The 16,086-nt window shown below is 65.4% G+C and overlaps 2 protein-coding genes across 2 annotated transcripts; one reads left to right on the forward strand and one right to left on the reverse strand.

The window, feature by feature from the left end:
• The first annotated feature begins 852 nt into the window (after positions 1-852).
• On the forward strand, positions 853-3,801 carry DLX4 (distal-less homeobox 4). Its single transcript, XM_087770341.1, has 3 exons — positions 853-1,135; positions 2,461-2,654; positions 3,550-3,801. Exons 1-3 carry the CDS (start codon positions 853-855, stop codon positions 3,799-3,801), a joined length of 729 nt encoding a protein of 242 aa, XP_087626467.1.
• Positions 3,802-10,620: 6,819 nt separating this feature from the next.
• DLX3 (distal-less homeobox 3) lies at positions 10,621-13,779 on the reverse strand. The gene is made up of 3 exons (XM_009464615.2): positions 13,213-13,779; positions 12,682-12,872; positions 10,621-10,982 (listed from the first exon to the last, which is right to left on the reverse strand). The coding sequence occupies exons 1-3, from the start codon at positions 13,529-13,531 to the stop codon at positions 10,641-10,643; spliced, it is 852 nt and encodes a 283-aa protein (XP_009462890.2). The 5' UTR covers positions 13,532-13,779; the 3' UTR covers positions 10,621-10,640.
• Positions 13,780-16,086: the final 2,307 nt, after the last annotated feature.

Here is a 16,086-nt window from a genome sequence, read left to right on the forward strand (position 1 = left end):
CCAGGAGCGGGGCCCCACGGGGCCGGGGTGCTGCCGACGCCAGGGGAAGGGGCCTCCCGTCTGCCAGGGCGGGCGCCGATGTGGTGACTCGGGGGCTCCCACCCCCCCGGCACCCTGGGTGTCCTCCCCCAGCACCCATGAGCACGGGGACTGGGGATGCGCAGGGCCTCGGGATGTGCAGGGCCTCGACGCCCTGCGCGTCCATCCCTCCGTCTGGTGTCCGTCCATCCTTCTCCCATCCCTGGTGCGTCCCCCCTGTCCCCGCACAGGTGAGCTGAGTGCGAACGGCCTCAGCTCCTCCTTGCCCGGGGTCTGTCCCCTGGGCGCCCAGGGCTGCCCCGTGCCCCCCCTCAAGGGGATGCATCCCCCGGGGCCATCTGCGCGGGGGGGTCACCGTCCACCCGCTGCGCCCCCGATGGAGCGGGGTCCCTGAGAAGGGGTTACCCCCCCCCCCGACACAGATTACCCCGCACTGACAGGAGAACGTGGGTCAGGACCCCCCGGGGGGACCCCGCCAGGACATGGGGGGTCGGGGTCGTCTCCCCCGCGTCTCCCCTCCGGGGAGGGGGCGCGTTGCTCCGGGCCGGGGCACCGGCGGGGGGGGAACCCCGGGGCGGGGGGGGCACAGAAAGGGCTGCCCCCGGGGGGGGGGGAACCGGGGGGGGGGTGCCCCGGGGCGTGACGTCACGGGGCGGGGCTTGGCGGGGCGGGGCGGGCAGGGGATCCCCCGGGCGCGGGGCCGCCGTGCGGCAGCGCGGAGCCCGTCGGGGGGCGGCGGGGCTCGGCGCGGCGCTGCGGGCTGCGGGGGCTGCCCGCCCCGGCCCGGCCCGGCCCGGCCCGGCCCGGCCCACCATGACCATGAGCTCCGTGGCCGAGAGCCTGCTGGGGCCCGACCCCTCCAAAGCCGCTTTCCTGGAGCTCGGCCACCCCTCGCCGCCGCACTACCCGCTGCACGGCCTCCACCCCCCCCAGCACGACCCGCCGCCCTTCGCCTCCTACGGCCGGCCCGGGCCCTACCCCTACACCGGCGGTGCCCCCCCGCCGCCCCACGGCGGTCCCTACCTGCCCTACCCGCCCCCCGACGCCCAGCATCCCCCGGCCGGGCTGGCCCACGGCGCCAGGCTGCAGGACGCAGGTAAGGCGGGCGCGGGGTGCTCGGCGCTGCACGCCCGCCCCCGGGCTCCCAGCCCGCGGGGAGCGACCGGGATTCACCGGCGAGCGCCGGGACGGAGCCGTCGGAAGCGCGTTGGGGCTGCGGCAGCGGCGATGCGGGGCTCGACCCGGCGGGGGGGGTCCGAGGGGACCCGCGGGGGCTGGGGGCGGTGTCCCCCCCGCTCCCAGAGCGCCCCGACCCGCCGGAGCCCCGTGTGGATGGGTGGCTGCGTGGTTGCAAGACACCCCGGGGATGGGGAGCATCAGAGCCCCGTCTGCCCGCATCCTGCACCCTGAGACCCCCGGCTGCCCGCATACTCTACCCTGAGACCCCTGGCTGCCCGCATCCTCCACCCTGAGACCCCTGGCTGCCCGTATCCTGCACCCTGAGACCCCCGGCTGCCCGCATACTGCACCCTCTGCTCGGGCCGGGCAGCCTCTCCCCTCTGCCCCGCCGCCAACGTGCTCCCATCTCAGCTCCCTGCCCCATCGCATCCCCATTCCCCACTGTTTTTCCCAAAACTGCAAGCTGAGCTGCCCCAGAGAGAAGCGGCCCCCGGGCTGCCCCGTGGAGGGGTCCTGAGCCCGGCTGAGCCCCCAGGCCCTGTTGGCCCCTCAGCTCCCGAGAGCCATGGCTGTGGCCAGAGCAGACTGTGCAGGGCGTACGTGGGTGCGCAAACACGCTCGCCACCATGCCATGCGCTCGCCCACGTCAACTCCATGCTGCTGAGCCAGGGACCACCTTGTCCTGGTGCCTCTCTGGGCCCCGGTGGCTTTCTGCCCCGCAGGAGCCACGTGGCCCAAGAAGGACCCAGGGATGCTCAAAGGCACGGAGCGGGGACGAGGTGGTCCAGGGTGGGGGCACAGACCCCGCGACGAGGGGCTGCCCGGGGGCTCGCTGCAGCCCTGGGGAGCAGCGTGCCCACAGCAAGGGCCCGCGGGGCAGGGGAGTCTGTCCTGCCGCCCCTGCCGTCGCCCCGTGGCGCCCTGCCCAGCCCCCCATCGGGTGCACGGCAGAGGGGCCTGTGGCCTGCCCGCTTTTGGGCTTGTACAGTGATATCAAATGAATAATCCCATCCCTCCCTTCCTCCTCCTGTTTCCCCTTTGCTTTACCTGGGGCTTAAACAAAGCAGCCCAGCAAAAGCAGGTCCCCCCCTACTTATTCCCCCTCCCCTCCAAAACTAACCTCCGAAAAGCAAAACCCACTGCAGCCCCCAGGGCCAGGGTGGGATGGTTTGGGGTTGTTGGTTTGCGTTTTTTAACCTCCCAGCGCGTCGGTTTAACTCTCTGCTCCTCTCCCGCCCCAAGAGCATGAGAAGCCCCTGGCCGTCGCCAACGGGGAGCTGCGCATCAACGGCAAGGGGAAGAAGCTGCGCAAGCCGCGCACCATCTACTCCAGCCTGCAGCTTCAAGCCCTCAACCAGCGCTTCCAGCAGACCCAGTACCTGGCGCTGCCGGAGCGCGCCGAGCTGGCGGCCCAGCTGGGGCTCACCCAGACCCAGGTATGGCCACTGCGAGGGGTGAGGGGACGGCCACGGCCCCGGGGATGCGCTATGAGGGGGCTCGTGCCCATCGCTGCTCCGGGAGTGACTCTGGATTAAGGCTGCGTCATGATGCCGGGGTGCAACTGGAACCGTGCCGAGCCGTGCCGTGCCGCGGCGGGGGAGCTGGCGCCGGTGGGCCCCCGGGGCTCGGGTTCGGGGCGCCCCTGCTCGCACCTCCCAGCGGCACCGGGACTTTCCCAGCCCCGGAGCCTGGCTGCTGGCCCGGCCGTGCCCGGCGCTGGGCGGCCCTGGGCCGCGGGACGGGGCAAGTGGGTTTTTGAAGGCGATGGGGAGAGACAGGCAGGCGGCAGCGGTGCAGCCCGGAGCCAGGGGCGAAGCGAGCTCATAAAGCCGGGGAAGAGGAGGCAAGTGGGAACCTGCCGGCAGCGCGGGGGGGACCGCGGGGAGGAATGAGTGGGGCCACCACCCCAGCGCGGCGGGCCCCACCGTGCCGCACCCCGGCCCAGCCCCGGCACCCGGCACCCGGCTGGGCTGGTGGGGGCCACAGCCCGTGCCGGAGGGGGGGTGGGGGTACACATGGGGGTGTGCACGGCTGGGGGCTCCTGGCTTGTGCTCCGTTTATCACACGTTTGTCTGGGCTCCCCGTGCCTCTTCCCACAATCTCCTCCAGCTGCCCTTAGTGGAGTCTCTGGTGGCTTGTAAAGGGTTGGGCTCAGAGCCCGGCTTATCGCACAGACCCCCACGCCAAATTGGCTGTGGCCCCGGGAAAGGGCAGGTGTAGATGGGGGAGCTGGGGACCCCAGGGGGGTCTGTAATTATTGATGCTGGACGCTTATGGGGGGGCATTGGCCACAGACCCCCTGCTCCCCACTGACCCCTCTCTCTCCCGCAGGTCAAGATCTGGTTCCAGAACAAGCGCTCCAAGTACAAGAAGATCATGAAGCAGGGCTCGAGTGCGCCTGACGGGGAGCACCTCCACACCGCCGCCTCCCTCTCCCCCTGCTCCCCCAACATCCCCCCGCTCTGGGACCTCCCTGTGCCGGGCAAAGGGGCCCCCCTGGCCCCCAGCAGCTACATCAACAGCTTCGGAGCCTGGTACCAGCCGCACCCGCAGGACGCCATCCCCCGGGCCCCCATGATGTGATGCTGCCGCGGCTCCAGCACCCACTGGCTCCGGGAGGGCCGGTGAGGGGGGGATGCTCTGCCGCTGCCCCCCAAGGGACTGGGGAGCCCAGCGAAGCCCTGGGGGACCCCAGCGAATGGAGAAAGAGGAAGAGGAGGAGGAAGGTGACCGCGGTCTGCAGGGACCTGGGCATCGCCTGCTCCATCGTGGTCTGAAATGAGACAGCTCTGGCACAACGCCCTGGTGCGCCCGTCCTGGCGGGACAGGAGTTGGCCTCCAGCCACAGCCCCGGGTCCCTCCATTCATGGACATGGGGCAGGGGGGGCCCCGAGAGGGGCTGGGGGGCTGGGGAGTCCCCGGACCCCCCAGCCTGGCTTTATTTATAAATACCATCCGGTATTGTATGTGCCCCCCGCTTTATAAATAGGCTGTACACTTGTAAAGTAAAGACTGCTCCTCCATACCTGCAGCTCCCTTTGCAGGCGTCTGTCCCCAGTTTGGGGGAGATGCTTCGGTCCTGGTCCTCAGAGGCTCCCATCTCCAAAACCTCCCGGGAAAACGGCCCCGTGGGGATGGGGGTACTGGAGCAGGGGGCTGGGGCTGTCTCTCCCCAAACATCTGTGCGGGACCCAACGCTATTTTCAGACATGCGATCGCTCCCCCGAAATGGAGGCGCAATTATAGTAATTGTGGACCCGGGCCCCTCGGTGAGGGGCTTCTTGCCGCCTCCTCGGGTAATTACAGGCAATTTGGAGCTGTTGAAGATGTCTCCCTTAATAGGGGCGGGAGAGGGAAGGCGGGGGGATGCGGCGCAGGCTGGGGATCCCGCAGCGGGTCGAGCCCGGGGTTACTGCCCCGCGTCTCCAGCCGCCCCCGTGAATACCTGGCCCTGGGAGCGAGGGCGTTTTGGGAGCGGGGAGTATTTTTCCACTGCAGGCTTGGCAGTGGGTAACCTCTCCTTTGTGCTTTTCAGAGGACAGAACCCAGCTAGAAAACGCATTATTGTTCTTTCCTGCTTTTCCCAATCCTGCTCAGTGTTTGTCACCCACAATGGGGACAAGACCCCACGCTGGGGCTCTCCCCAGCAGGGATTTGCTGGTGCATCGGGTCCGTACCCAGGTTTGCTCCGTTGCACAAACGTGTCATGATCCTCGCTCCAGATATTCCCACTTTATATTTCCCCTGCTCCAAGGGTCCCTTCCTGCCCCGGGGACCACGTTTGCCGTCCCAGCCAGCGAGATCAGGGAGGGAGTGATGCTGCGATGCCGCAATGCCACGCGCGGCTCTGTTTGCTTCGCACCTTTGGCAGCACACGGGGCTGGAGTTTTTCCGAGCACTTGGCTCCCACCTGAGGAGTTGGGTTTTTGAGCAAGCAATCAATAGCTAGGAGATGGGCAGGGCCGGAGATCTGGTGCCGAGCGTGGGAACGGCGTGTCCCAGGGCCGGAGGCACGTGGGGAGCCCCGGGTCCCCGCTGGCAGCCGCAGGGCTGGACATGAGCCCCCGCCACCCAGCCAGCCGATAGCGGGTTTGGTCCCTCGGCTGAGAGGTTTGGGGTGCTGGCAGTGACCCCGCGGGGATGCAGGCACGGTTGTCCCTGGCTGTGTCCTGCCGTGGCCATGGGAGCATCGCAGCGATGGTACGGGGAGGACGTGGAGTCCGTGGGCTGGCTCAGCACCCTGGGGGACACCATGGCCGGGACCGACTGTGGTCCCGGGCCAAGACACGATGTGTGGTGTCCCCTGCATGGGTAGATGGTGTCCACAAGTGGGGACGAGTCTGGCAGAAGCAGAGGTCTGTGCAGGGCAAGGCTGGCTTTATTTTCCCTGAGTGATGGAGCCCGTCCTCCCCAGCAAGGCTTTAGGGAGGCGGATGGATTTGCTTTGCACCAATGTTGGAGGAAAGGAGAATTTCACATCCAGAGACTGGGGAAAATCCAACTACTCGCGGGTGGGATTTACCCTGGGTGGGGGCTTTGGGCTGGAAGAGGCGGCTTTCCTCCAGGAATTACTCACCGGCCATGGGAAGGGGCTGAAACATGGTGTGGTCTTGGCTGCAAAGGGCTCTTGGATGGCTCAGGGTGCTGCCATCCACGAACCAGGTGCTGGGTGCTGTCCCAGCCCTGCGCATTTGGGGTGACCCCCTGCAGAGCTGGCGGTGGGGTCGGAGGGGGCTTGGCAGCACGGTGTGCCCGGGAGGGGAAGGATCTGGCAGGAGGGGGGAAGCAGAAGGCAGAAGCCGTGGCGCCCGCTCGGCTTTCCCGACGGATGTGCTGCCAAGGACCTGCAGCCAGAGCCGCTTGCAGGTCCTGTCTTGCAGCGGGAGGGAGGCAGCAGCCCTCGGTTCCCGGGGCCAGGATCCGGCCCGCCCGGCACTCACGGTGCGGCCGGGACGGCGGCTGGCGCCCGGACCCCGCGAGCGGGGCCGCCTTCGCCCGCGGCTCCCCCTGCACCCAGCCATGCACACAGGAGAGCCGTGGCCGACCCCTCCTGCCCTGACGCGTGGGAGCAGATCCCAGTTAGGGCACCCTTGGGTGCAGGGAAATTCCTGCTCCAGCCCGTCTCTCAGGCACCCAGGGGAGCCCGCCCCTGCTGCCACTCGCCTGCGCTTGGGTCCTGCTTGGGATGCTCCCGTGGGATGGGGATGGGGACAGGGACGGGGTCTTGTGCCCTGAGGAGGGGGTTTGGGGGCTGTTCTGCCCTTTCCTCTGCAGCCAAACTGGACGGTGACGCCTTCTGCACCCCGGAGGGGGCCGGCGTTGCCAGCACGGCATCACTGAAGCTGGTCTTGGCTCTTCTCCACTGGCCAAAAGCGTCCCTGGTTGGGGACACTCAGAAAAGGCCAAGAGCTCCCAGGCATCCCAGTCTGGTAGGGTTTCACCCGCTGGATGGGAGAAATCCCACTGGGGACACGGATGGTCCTGGGCTTGTTCGGGTCCCTCTTCCCTCCACCTGTGCCGGCTGGAAATCCAGCCAGCCCCCTTCAAATTGCCAGGGCGGGTTTGGGCAGTGGGGGGACTTTGGGTTCCCTTCCTGTCTCCAGCCCAGGCAGGGTGATGGGACATGGACTGGGGCGGACAGGGAGCAGAGATGTCCCCAAGGCCACTCAGGAGCATTTCTGTCCTATTTTCCAGAGTTGACACAGTGACGGAGCCCCAGCTGGCGGCAATGCCGTGGCTGCCCGGCGTTGCTCCTTGGCTCCGGCTGCCGCATGCCGGGTTAGCCAAGAGCCGAGGAGGGGATGAAGACATGGCGGATGCCAGGCCGGGCTGTGGGCGGGCAGCTGCCCCCGCTCTTTGTGCTGGCAGCAGCCTGACGCAAGCGGCTGGAAGCGGCGTGTTGCAACGGGGCAGGAAACGTGTGCCGCGCTGGGAGGGCTGCGCGCCGGGGCTTGTGCACGCGGGGCAGAGCCGTGCGGGGACGCCGGTGGGACACTGGGCACTGCTGCCCCACAGCTTGGACCCACGGGGGCTGGAAAACACATCTGAGCCCTCCTCCTGCCCATAGCTGCAGGCAAAATCCCCTCCAAGGGGCTGGGTGTCCCCAGCATCCCCATCCCGGTACTGTCCGGTGCCACTCTCCAGCCCCAGGATAACCGGGATAACTGGGATAATGAAGGATGGTCACTTCATTCCATGCCAGGGCCGGGTTGAGGGATGCTGGGAGGAGTGGAGTGATGGGGGGACGTCCCCACCCCGGTGGGGGCCCTGCCTCTGGCTCTCAGGCCCCGTTCTGCTTTCGGGAGCACACTGGGGCAGCAGGAGCAGTGGGCTTGTCCCTGGGGAGGGAGCTCTGGGTCCCGCAGCCCCTTTTGGGGAGCTCTGAGCTGGAAGAGCTGCAGGTGCTGCTGGTGCTGGGCTATTGGAGATGGGGCTGAGCGAGGAGGAACGGGGGAAGGCAGCCAAGAGGGGCCGTGCCCGGCTCTGCTGCGGCTCATCGGGCAGGTGCAAGGGGCTCCCGCACCAGCCGTGGCTCCCGCCACCCAGCCCACCCCACAGGGTGCTGAGACCCCCAGGAACCCCCAGCCCTACGCGGGCTCCAGGACATGCTCTGTGGCCAGGACAGAGGGTGGGATGGGAGGGATGGGGGGGCTACATAAGCGCAACGTCTTCCCCGGTGCCCATCCCCGGGGCGTCAGGACTGGCGGCACAGGCTGCCGGGGGAGCCCGGCTCACAGGCAGTGCTGCCGGAGGGGAGCAGGATTAGTGCCTGTCCGCCGGCAGCGATGCACCCAGCATTTATATAATCCACGGATATGCAATCTTCTTTTTTTTTTGTTTTTCCTTCCCCCCCTAAATTAAAAAAGAAAAAAAAAAATAACCCAGCGCCAGCTCATGCCGTGCTTCTCACTCCAGGCAACGCCGCTCGGTTTCCTCCTCTCCCAACCCGCCGCCTCCTCGCTCTTGCTGGCAGCCTCCCCCTAATAACCCCCGTGTCTCCAGCGTGTCTGCCCGCCTGCCGGCGCTGGGGCGGTTTGCACGCAGCCTCCAACCCCAACCCCAGCCCCAAGTGCTGGGGGACGGGGGGCTGGCAGCACCCCTTAATTCTTTGCAACCGGCCTGGTCATGCAGGCGCCATATGGGGATGCCCGGGGGTCCGGCTGCGCCCGACGCTGGCACGCCGGGGGCACGGGATGGGGATGGGGAGCCGGCGGGTGCAGCCCGTGGTGGGGATTTGGGGAAACCCCCACGGGTGCAAGGTGCGAGGTTGGCCCCACGTGGACTTGGCTGTGGGAAGAGGGGACGTGGGGACACCTCTGGGGACGCTGGAGGCTGGGTGCGTCCCGGCCGTGCCCGGCGTGCCGGCACCCCACGGTGCTGGGGGTGTCCCCAGACAGTGCAGAGGGACCGTCCCCAGGGCCACCCCATCCATCGGGGATGCGATGCCAGGGACCAGGGCAGGTCCCCTGTCCCCAGCACGGCTCGGTGGGGACAGCACCAGGATGGGCGATGGGGCTTCAGCCCCCGACCCTTTGCTGCGTTCCCACCCATGAAACGATGCGAGTGACACCGGGGACAGCAGGGCAGGGGGACCGAGGTGGTTCAGCCCCAGGGACTGTCCCCATCACCACCCCAGGCCCCACGTCTGGGGCATCTTTGGGTCACTCGAGCCCTCCCAACCCCGTAACGCCGATGGGGAAAGTCACCGTCTCCGCAGTGGTGGCGAGTGTCGGTCCCGCGGCATCAGTGCCTTGGTGGGGGTCCTGTCCCCCACCAGCCCTCGCTCACAGCGTGACCCCAAAGGGGACACCGGAGCAGCCCAGCCACCCTCCCAGTTTGCACAGCTGGGAGCCTACTGGTTCCCAGTAAGAGGAGCGGGAGGGGAGCGGCAGGTCTCTGCAGCGGTTCAGGGGAGACTCTGCAAACCGGGAATAAAATCCCCCCCAGTTCCCTCTCAGCGGGGCAAAGCGGGACTCAGGGTGAGCCGGCAGTGGCCATGCCCATCGCCCGGTGCCATCCCCGGTCCCCACCACCCCTCAGCTGCCCCCAAAAATGGGGTGCGGGGGACGCGGGGTTTAACTCTGCGTTTCCCAACCTGGAAAACTCCTGAGCTCCTCCCTGCTCACCGAAAACCTCCCCAAAAATGGTGTTTGGAGCCTTCAAATTCAAAGTGGTTTTATTAACATTTATAGATCAGCTTCTGTTCACGAGGAAAGCAGCAAAGGGCGCTCAGAGGAGGCCCCGTCCTGAGAGGGGGCTCCCATCAACCAGGGTTGGTTTTTTCCTTAAAAAAAGAAAGCGAACAAAAAACCAGACCGAAACCAGTTTGGTTTGGATCAACTTTATACAAACTGAACCTTATGTACACTCTCTTTTTTCCCCCATACACCCCTATTTATATAAGGCAACATAAATAAGATCCTCGGGACTGTACAACGCATATGAACACTTCTTAAAACTGCACTTTCTGCTTTTAAAAAAATAGCATCATTCTCTTAAAAAATAGTAAAGAGTTTTTTTTTTTTTTATTTAAAATGTGTTGTCAATTTATTTAAAAAATAGGTATTCTGCTTCGCCGTTAGCTTAACTGACACAGATGGAGGCACTATTAGAAAACGGACATTAGCACGATTTTTCTCTTTAAAAAATAACTTAAGCCATTCCTGAACTGTTTAAATATTAAAATATTTTCTCCCCCCCCCACTTATTTATTTTTAAATAACCACCTTTTTGTCTGAGCATCGTCCCGGGCGATTCCTGCGAAGCTGCCACGGACGCGGCTGGGCTGGGGGTCCCGGTTTGCTCCCGTGGGGTGTCCGTGGGACCCCAAACCGCTCCCGGTCCCCGGATTTTGGGTGCCGCGAGGGCGAAGCGCATCCCCGCTCCTTTGGCATCGGCGCTGGGCACCTGCGCGCCGCGACGCTGCATCCTCCTCCCCACGGGCTCCGTCCCCGCCGGGGTGCAGGTGCTCCGGGTGCCCCTCGCACCCCTCCTGGGTGCCCACCCCTGCTCGGGGGGGCCGCGGCGTGGGGCAGCCCCCCCCAAGGCAGCTCATTGGGGTGGCCCCAAGAAGCAAAGCTCCGGCGAGGGACCCCCGGCGGGACGTGGCTCCTCCGGGGCCGTTTTTATTAGGGGGTGATGGAAAAAGAAAAAAAAAAGGCATAAGAAGAATTCGCCACCTTTTCCTCGCCTGCCCTGGGCTGGGAGCTAACGAGTTTAACCCTTTGCAGTCCTCTTGTTCCTGAGATGAGCTGGGAGAGGATAGGATATATAAGTGTATATCTAGGGGTGCGTGTACATTGGGTGTCCTTTTTTTTTTTTTTGGGAAAAAAAAAAAGAAGAAAAAATAAAAAGTAGGGGGAAAAAAAAGGAGGCAAAGGAGTTCTGCCACTGTCTCTTGTTCCTTTTCTCGCTCCGGGCTGTTAATAGACGGCACCGGTGTTGGGGGGAGGCCCCGGGGAGGTGTGATGCATCGTGGTGGCCGGCGGCGGCTGGTGGGGTCCGTGGGGTCCGCTGAGGGTCTGGGGGTGATACCAGGGGTTGTGCTCCTCCAAAAAGCCGGGGGAAGAGCTGTAGGGAAGCGGCTGGGGAAGCGGGGTCCGGCCCGGCGCGCTGCCGTGCGAGTTACTGTCCCAGACGGCCGGGGAAGGGGGGGAGTTGCAGGCCATGGAGTCGCTGTTGTTGGGGCTGTGCTCCAGCGGCACCTCGCCGTTCTTGTACAGCTTCTTGAACTTGGAGCGGCGGTTCTGGAACCAGATCTTCACCTGGAAGGGAGGGAGAGGGGTCAGTGCCCCGCCACCAAAAGCGGATGACCGGGTTGAACGGGGTGCGTGGGAAGGGGACACGGGATGGGGGTGATGCGGGGACCTTGGGCATGCGGGAAGGGACATGGTTGTCACAGGGAGTCCAGACACGACGCAACGTGGGAAGGGACCAGGGACGTGGGTGTCACGGGGAGCCTGCACACACTGTGCACTGCGGGAAGGCACCCAGGACGTGGGCATCATGGGGACCCCACACACCGTGCATCACGGGAAGCCCCCTGGGACACGGGTGTCACGGGGACCCCACACATGGCACCTCGCGGGAAGGCACCCGGGAGGTGGGTGTCACGGAGAACCTGGACACACCATGCACCGTGGGAAGGTGCCCACGATACGGGTGTCGTGGGGACCCCGGGGACATAGGCGTCGCGGGAAGCCCGTCACACCATGCATCATGGGAGGCCGGTCTGGCACGCCGGGCGTCAGGAGCGTCCCCGGTGCTGGGTGAGGCGGCGGTGCTGGACGCCCTTGGCCCCCGGGGAAGGGGTGGGGGGAGCGGTGGTTGTCACCCAAACAGGATGTCCCTCTGGGAGCGGGTGACGCGCTCCGTCAGCCCTTTGCCGAGTGTGCCCGATTGCTTCATCGCCCAAGGGAGGAGGAGGAAGGCCGGGCGCTGGGGAGCGCCGCGCCAAGGGCGGCACAAGGGCGCCGGCGCCGGCCCGCAGGCAGGGAGGGCGCCCGGGACTGTACGGGGTGCGGGGGAGTCGCACGCTGCAGTGACGGCGGTGACAACCTGCTCACCCTCACGCCAGCAGATCAGTGGGGACGATTTGTCCCCACATCAGGCAAGCCCCAAAAGCGAGGGTTTAGCCCCAAATCTGGGTGGCTCATGGGGAGGAAAAGGCCATCGCACCCATCCCTGCTCTTCCAGTCCAGCCTAAGCTGCCACCCCCAGCACAGGGTCCCTTGGGGGATGTGTCTCCTGTCCCAGATTCCCTTCTCTCTGCCTGGACCAAGTGGGATGGAGGAGACGGAGCGCCGGGAGGACGGACACAAGGGGAGTCCCAGAAAGCCCGGCCAGGGGGAGCAGAGTCCGGCCCCCAGGATCCCGCGCTCCAGCTGGATGCAGGGCCAGAACCTGCTGCTGGGATGGGGTGTCCCGAGCACCCCGTCCCAAGCACCCTGTCCTGAGCGTCCCGTCCGGCCTGGGATTTGGTGTCCCGTGTTCTCGGGAGGCCGGGCGTGTTGCTGACCCAGACCCTCCCAGGCACCGGGGCAGGATGCAGCCTCAGACCCTGCCGGGTGCCTGAGCAGAGCGAGGGCTGGGCTGGGGCTGGCTCCGGAGGGAGGGGGATAAACCCCAAAACCTGGGGAGCGGGGCACGGCCGGGCTCCGTCCCCTCTCTCTGCTCCTTCCCTCCTCTCCACCTTTTCCTCAGCAGCGCAGATCTGCTCTGCGCAGGGAAATCTGACGGCAGGGACCCCTGCGCCCGCGAGGAAGTGGGGAGCATCCATCTCCGGGGACCCCCAGACCCCTCCCGGCTCTCACCATCCAGCTGTGACCAGAGCCCCTCTCCCAAACTCCCACTGATTCGGGTTTTGCAAGGGGGGAGCAGCCCCGGCTCCCCCTCTTGCCGATCCCTCCTGCCTGTGGCTGGAATTGGGGTGATGGGGGGTGTCGAGGGGGGCTCAGCCCTTACCTGGGTCTGGGTGAGCCCCAGCTGGGCGGCCAGTTCGGCCCGTTCGGGCAGTGCCAGGTACTGGGCTTTCTGGAAGCGGCGTTGCAGAGCCGCCAGCTGGTAACTGGAGTAGATGGTGCGGGGCTTGCGGATCTTCTTGGGTTTCCCATTGACCATCCGCACCTCCGGCTCCGGCTCCTCCTTCACCGACACTGGGCAGAGAGCGGAGGTGTGAGGTCGGTGACAGCAAAGGGGTCCCAGTGCAGACCCCCCCCCAGCTCAGGGTCACCCTGCTCTGCACGGTAGCACTGTCCCGTCCCCCGGGGCATTGCCCCGGACGGCCGCATCCAGCGCGGCTCCATCCCGCTGCATCCCCCCAGCAGCACCGGGGATGCTGGAGGGGGCTGACCCCTGCCCCAACATCCACCCCATCCTTCGGCGGGGACAACACCCCCTTCCCCAGCCCCGCGGCCACCCTGTCCCCAACTTGGGGACACTTAGAGGGGTGCAATCAGTGGGATGGCTATGGCCCCTCTCCTCCGAGCAGCCTACCTGCTTCTTGGGCTGGGAGCTGCTGGTCCCTGAAGTGGCTGTACTGGCGGTAGGAAGGGCTGTAGGAATAGTCGGATTTGGGCGAGTAGGTGCCGGTGGTGCCGATGCCGTTGAGGTTGAACTGATGGTAGGGGTAGTGGCTCACGGGCTGGCTGTAGGACTGGCCCGGGTAGTAGTCGTGCTGGCCGGTGTAGTAGCCCAGATCGGTGACGGAGGACTCCGGTAAGGTGGGAGAGTCCTTGGAGGCGGCATGGCAGCTCAGCGAGCCCGAGAGGTCGGTGAGGATGCTGGAGAGCTTCTTGTCGAAAGACCCGCTCATCGCTGGACCTGGGGGGGGGGGGAGCTGCCCGCCTGGCTGGGGACCCCCCAACCCGGCGGCTCCGGCTGCCCGCACGTCAGGCCTGGCGTGCCCAGAGCTGGCTCCTCCGCACCGGCTCTTCGAGGAGCAACCAAGAGACTGTGCCCAAACCTCCAGCCCCGGCCGCCTGCTTAAAGCCTTTAATTAGGGAGCAGGGCAGGGTGGGTGCGCATTCCGATTGGCTCCAGAAATATTGCCTGGGAGGCAAAACAGGCTCCTGCCTCCTCTCTGTGTGTGTGGTTTTTTTTTTTTTTCTCTCTTTTTTTTTTTCCCCTTCTTTCCCTCTCTCAAGAAACAACAAAGAGTGGGTGAAGGAGGGCGAAGGAATAAATAAAGATCGCAGGCTCCCGTCTGCGGGAGCAGGGGCGGGAGGGGGGCGGCTGGCAGGGCCTCTGGGGACGCCAGCGATTCGGGGGGGGCTTTTTTTGCGAGGGGATTGGTGGCCCCCCGGGGACTCTTGGTGCTGAGGGGGGATTTGGAGGGGGAGCGGGGTGGGGGGGTGTTTGCTAGGGGGCAGGGGGGAGGAAGGGTTGGGGTTAGGGAGCAGGATGGATCCGGGCTTGGGGCTGGGCGGCTACGGGGGTGTTTTAGACACACACACCCCACCCCCGGCTCCCACCTTCTCCCAGTAGTTACCAGTGTCTCCCAGTTCAACACCATCCCCAAGGCAGAGCCCCCCCAGCCTCATGGAGCAGGGGACCTTCATTTACCCCAAAACTTGCCTCCTGGGGACCCTGGGGTGGTGTCAAGCCCCGATTCTGGGCCCCCCCCCCCCCAGGGGCTCTGTGCCCCTCTCCCACCCCCAGTCAGTGGCCCGACCCCCCCGCTGCCCTAAGAGCCCCCAACAGCATCGCCCAGCCCGGGGCCCAGGCCAACCCCTGCGACCCCCTCCCCACTCGCAGGGCTGTCCCCAGGCACCGGGGGGGGGCTTGCGGGGGGGACGACTTCTATTCTGGTGGGGGGGTCTCTGCCTCTGCTGGCAGGTCCTTACCCCAGGGGGGCTGGGGGGGGCTGGGGGCGGAGCTTTAAGGCTTCGCCCCCCCCGCCCCCCCGATTGCCCTCCCCGACCCCCGCAGTGCAGCGCGGTGCAATGGCGCCACCTGACGGCCGCAGCGGGGAGCGGCGCCGCCGGCTCAGCCGCGGGTTCGAGTCCCGGCCCGGCCGCCACCCCCGGGGCCAGGGGTAAAGCAGAAAAATGACCAAAAATGTGAACAGGATGGAAAGAGAAAGAATGGAACAGGAACAGGAATAGGAATAGGAACAGGAACAGGAATAGGAATAGGAACAGGAATAGGAATAGGAGAAATTAAGAATAGGAATAGGAATAGGAATAGGAGAAATTAGGAATAGGAAAAGGAATAAGAGAAATTAGGAACAGGAATAGGAATAGGAGAAATTAGGAATAGGAATAGGAATAGGAGAAATTAGGAACAGGAGCAGGAATAAGAATAGGAAAATGAACAGGAGGGAATAGGAATAGGAGAAATTAGGACTAGGAATAGGAAAAGGACTAAGAGAAATTAGGAACAGGAAAAGGAAGAGGAGAAATTAGGAACAGGAGAAATTAGAAATAGAAATAAATAGAAATAGAGATAGAAATAAATAGAACTCGAGATCAATTCCAGAGGGAAGCGGCCGGGACGAGGCAGGAGGCAAAGCGTGACCCGGAGGCTGTGTGACGGCACGGGCTCGCCTCCCCGCATGGGAAACGTAACTTGAGATTTGAGGAATTAATTCAGAGGGGACAGAAATGTCTGGGAGAAGCCCAGCCCTGCCCTGTCCCGCCTGGAGCTCTGCGGGGGCCTCCCTGGGGAGGCTTCCCAAGGTCCCGGAGGAGCCGCTGGGACATCCCCAGCTCCCGGGCCTGGCTGTCCCTCCGGCCGGACTGTCACCAGGGCTGGTTCCTTCTGGGAGAGGGTTTCTCCAGCAGGAAAAGCCGGTTCGAGAGCTGCAGGCCGGGGAGCGCGGCTGGGGAGCGGGGCGCAAACAGGGAGCAGGTCTGTGCAGTCCTGAACCAGTTTGGGACTGGGAGGCACTGGTGCCTCTGGCTGCCGGAGGCTTCTTGGCCAGGCTGGCGCTTGCTGAAGCCCCAAAACCATGGGAGCTCATGGATGGGGGGCGGGGACCGAGGGGGACTGGGGGGGGTCCAGTTTGGGTGAACTGGGACAGTGGGGGTGGCAGAAGTAGCTGCACTGGGGGTCTCTGCGGGGGTCTCTGCGGGTGGGTGTTGGGGGGGGCTGGCAGGGCTGACCCCAGGGACAAGCCAGAATCCCTCACCGCCCCCCTCCGCCCCCCACAAGGCTGGGGGGGGTCCCCTCCCCTGTGCCCCCCACAAGGCTGGGGGGGGAGGTCACCCCCAGGTGCCCCGGTTGGGAAATCCCCCTCCCCAGCCCGGGGGTGCCCACGGGAGACCCCTCGTGTCCCCAGCTCCGCCACAGAGGGGTGCGGGAGGTGGGGGGTCCGGGGGGGGGGGCGGGGCACCGCCCCCCGCAGCATCCCTGGGCGGACAGCGCCAT

This window comes from Nipponia nippon, unplaced genomic scaffold, assembly GCF_047370975.1.
Source record: "Nipponia nippon isolate SJK-2023a ecotype South Korea unplaced genomic scaffold, ASM4737097v1 scaffold_32, whole genome shotgun sequence".
Lineage (NCBI taxonomy): Eukaryota > Metazoa > Chordata > Aves > Pelecaniformes > Threskiornithidae > Nipponia > Nipponia nippon.

Excerpts from the sequence above, each read along its gene's own strand:
- DLX4 (XM_087770341.1), top strand. The coding sequence starts at position 853 with ATGACCATGAGCTCCGTGGCCGAGAGCCTGCTGGGGCCCGACCCCTCC. Across the intron at positions 1,136-2,460 it reads CGCCAGGCTGCAGGACGCAG|AGCATGAGAAGCCCCTGGCC; the intron begins GTAAGGCGGGCG and ends TCCCGCCCCAAG. Across the intron at positions 2,655-3,549 it reads TGGGGCTCACCCAGACCCAG|GTCAAGATCTGGTTCCAGAA; the intron begins GTATGGCCACTG and ends TCTCTCCCGCAG.
- DLX3 (XM_009464615.2), bottom strand. The coding sequence starts at position 13,531 with ATGAGCGGGTCTTTCGACAAGAAGCTCTCCAGCATCCTCACCGACCTC. Across the intron at positions 12,873-13,212 it reads GCTCCCAGCCCAAGAAGCAG|TGTCGGTGAAGGAGGAGCCG; the intron begins GTAGGCTGCTCG and ends CTCTCTGCCCAG. Across the intron at positions 10,983-12,681 it reads TGGGGCTCACCCAGACCCAG|GTGAAGATCTGGTTCCAGAA; the intron begins GTAAGGGCTGAG and ends CCTCCCTTCCAG.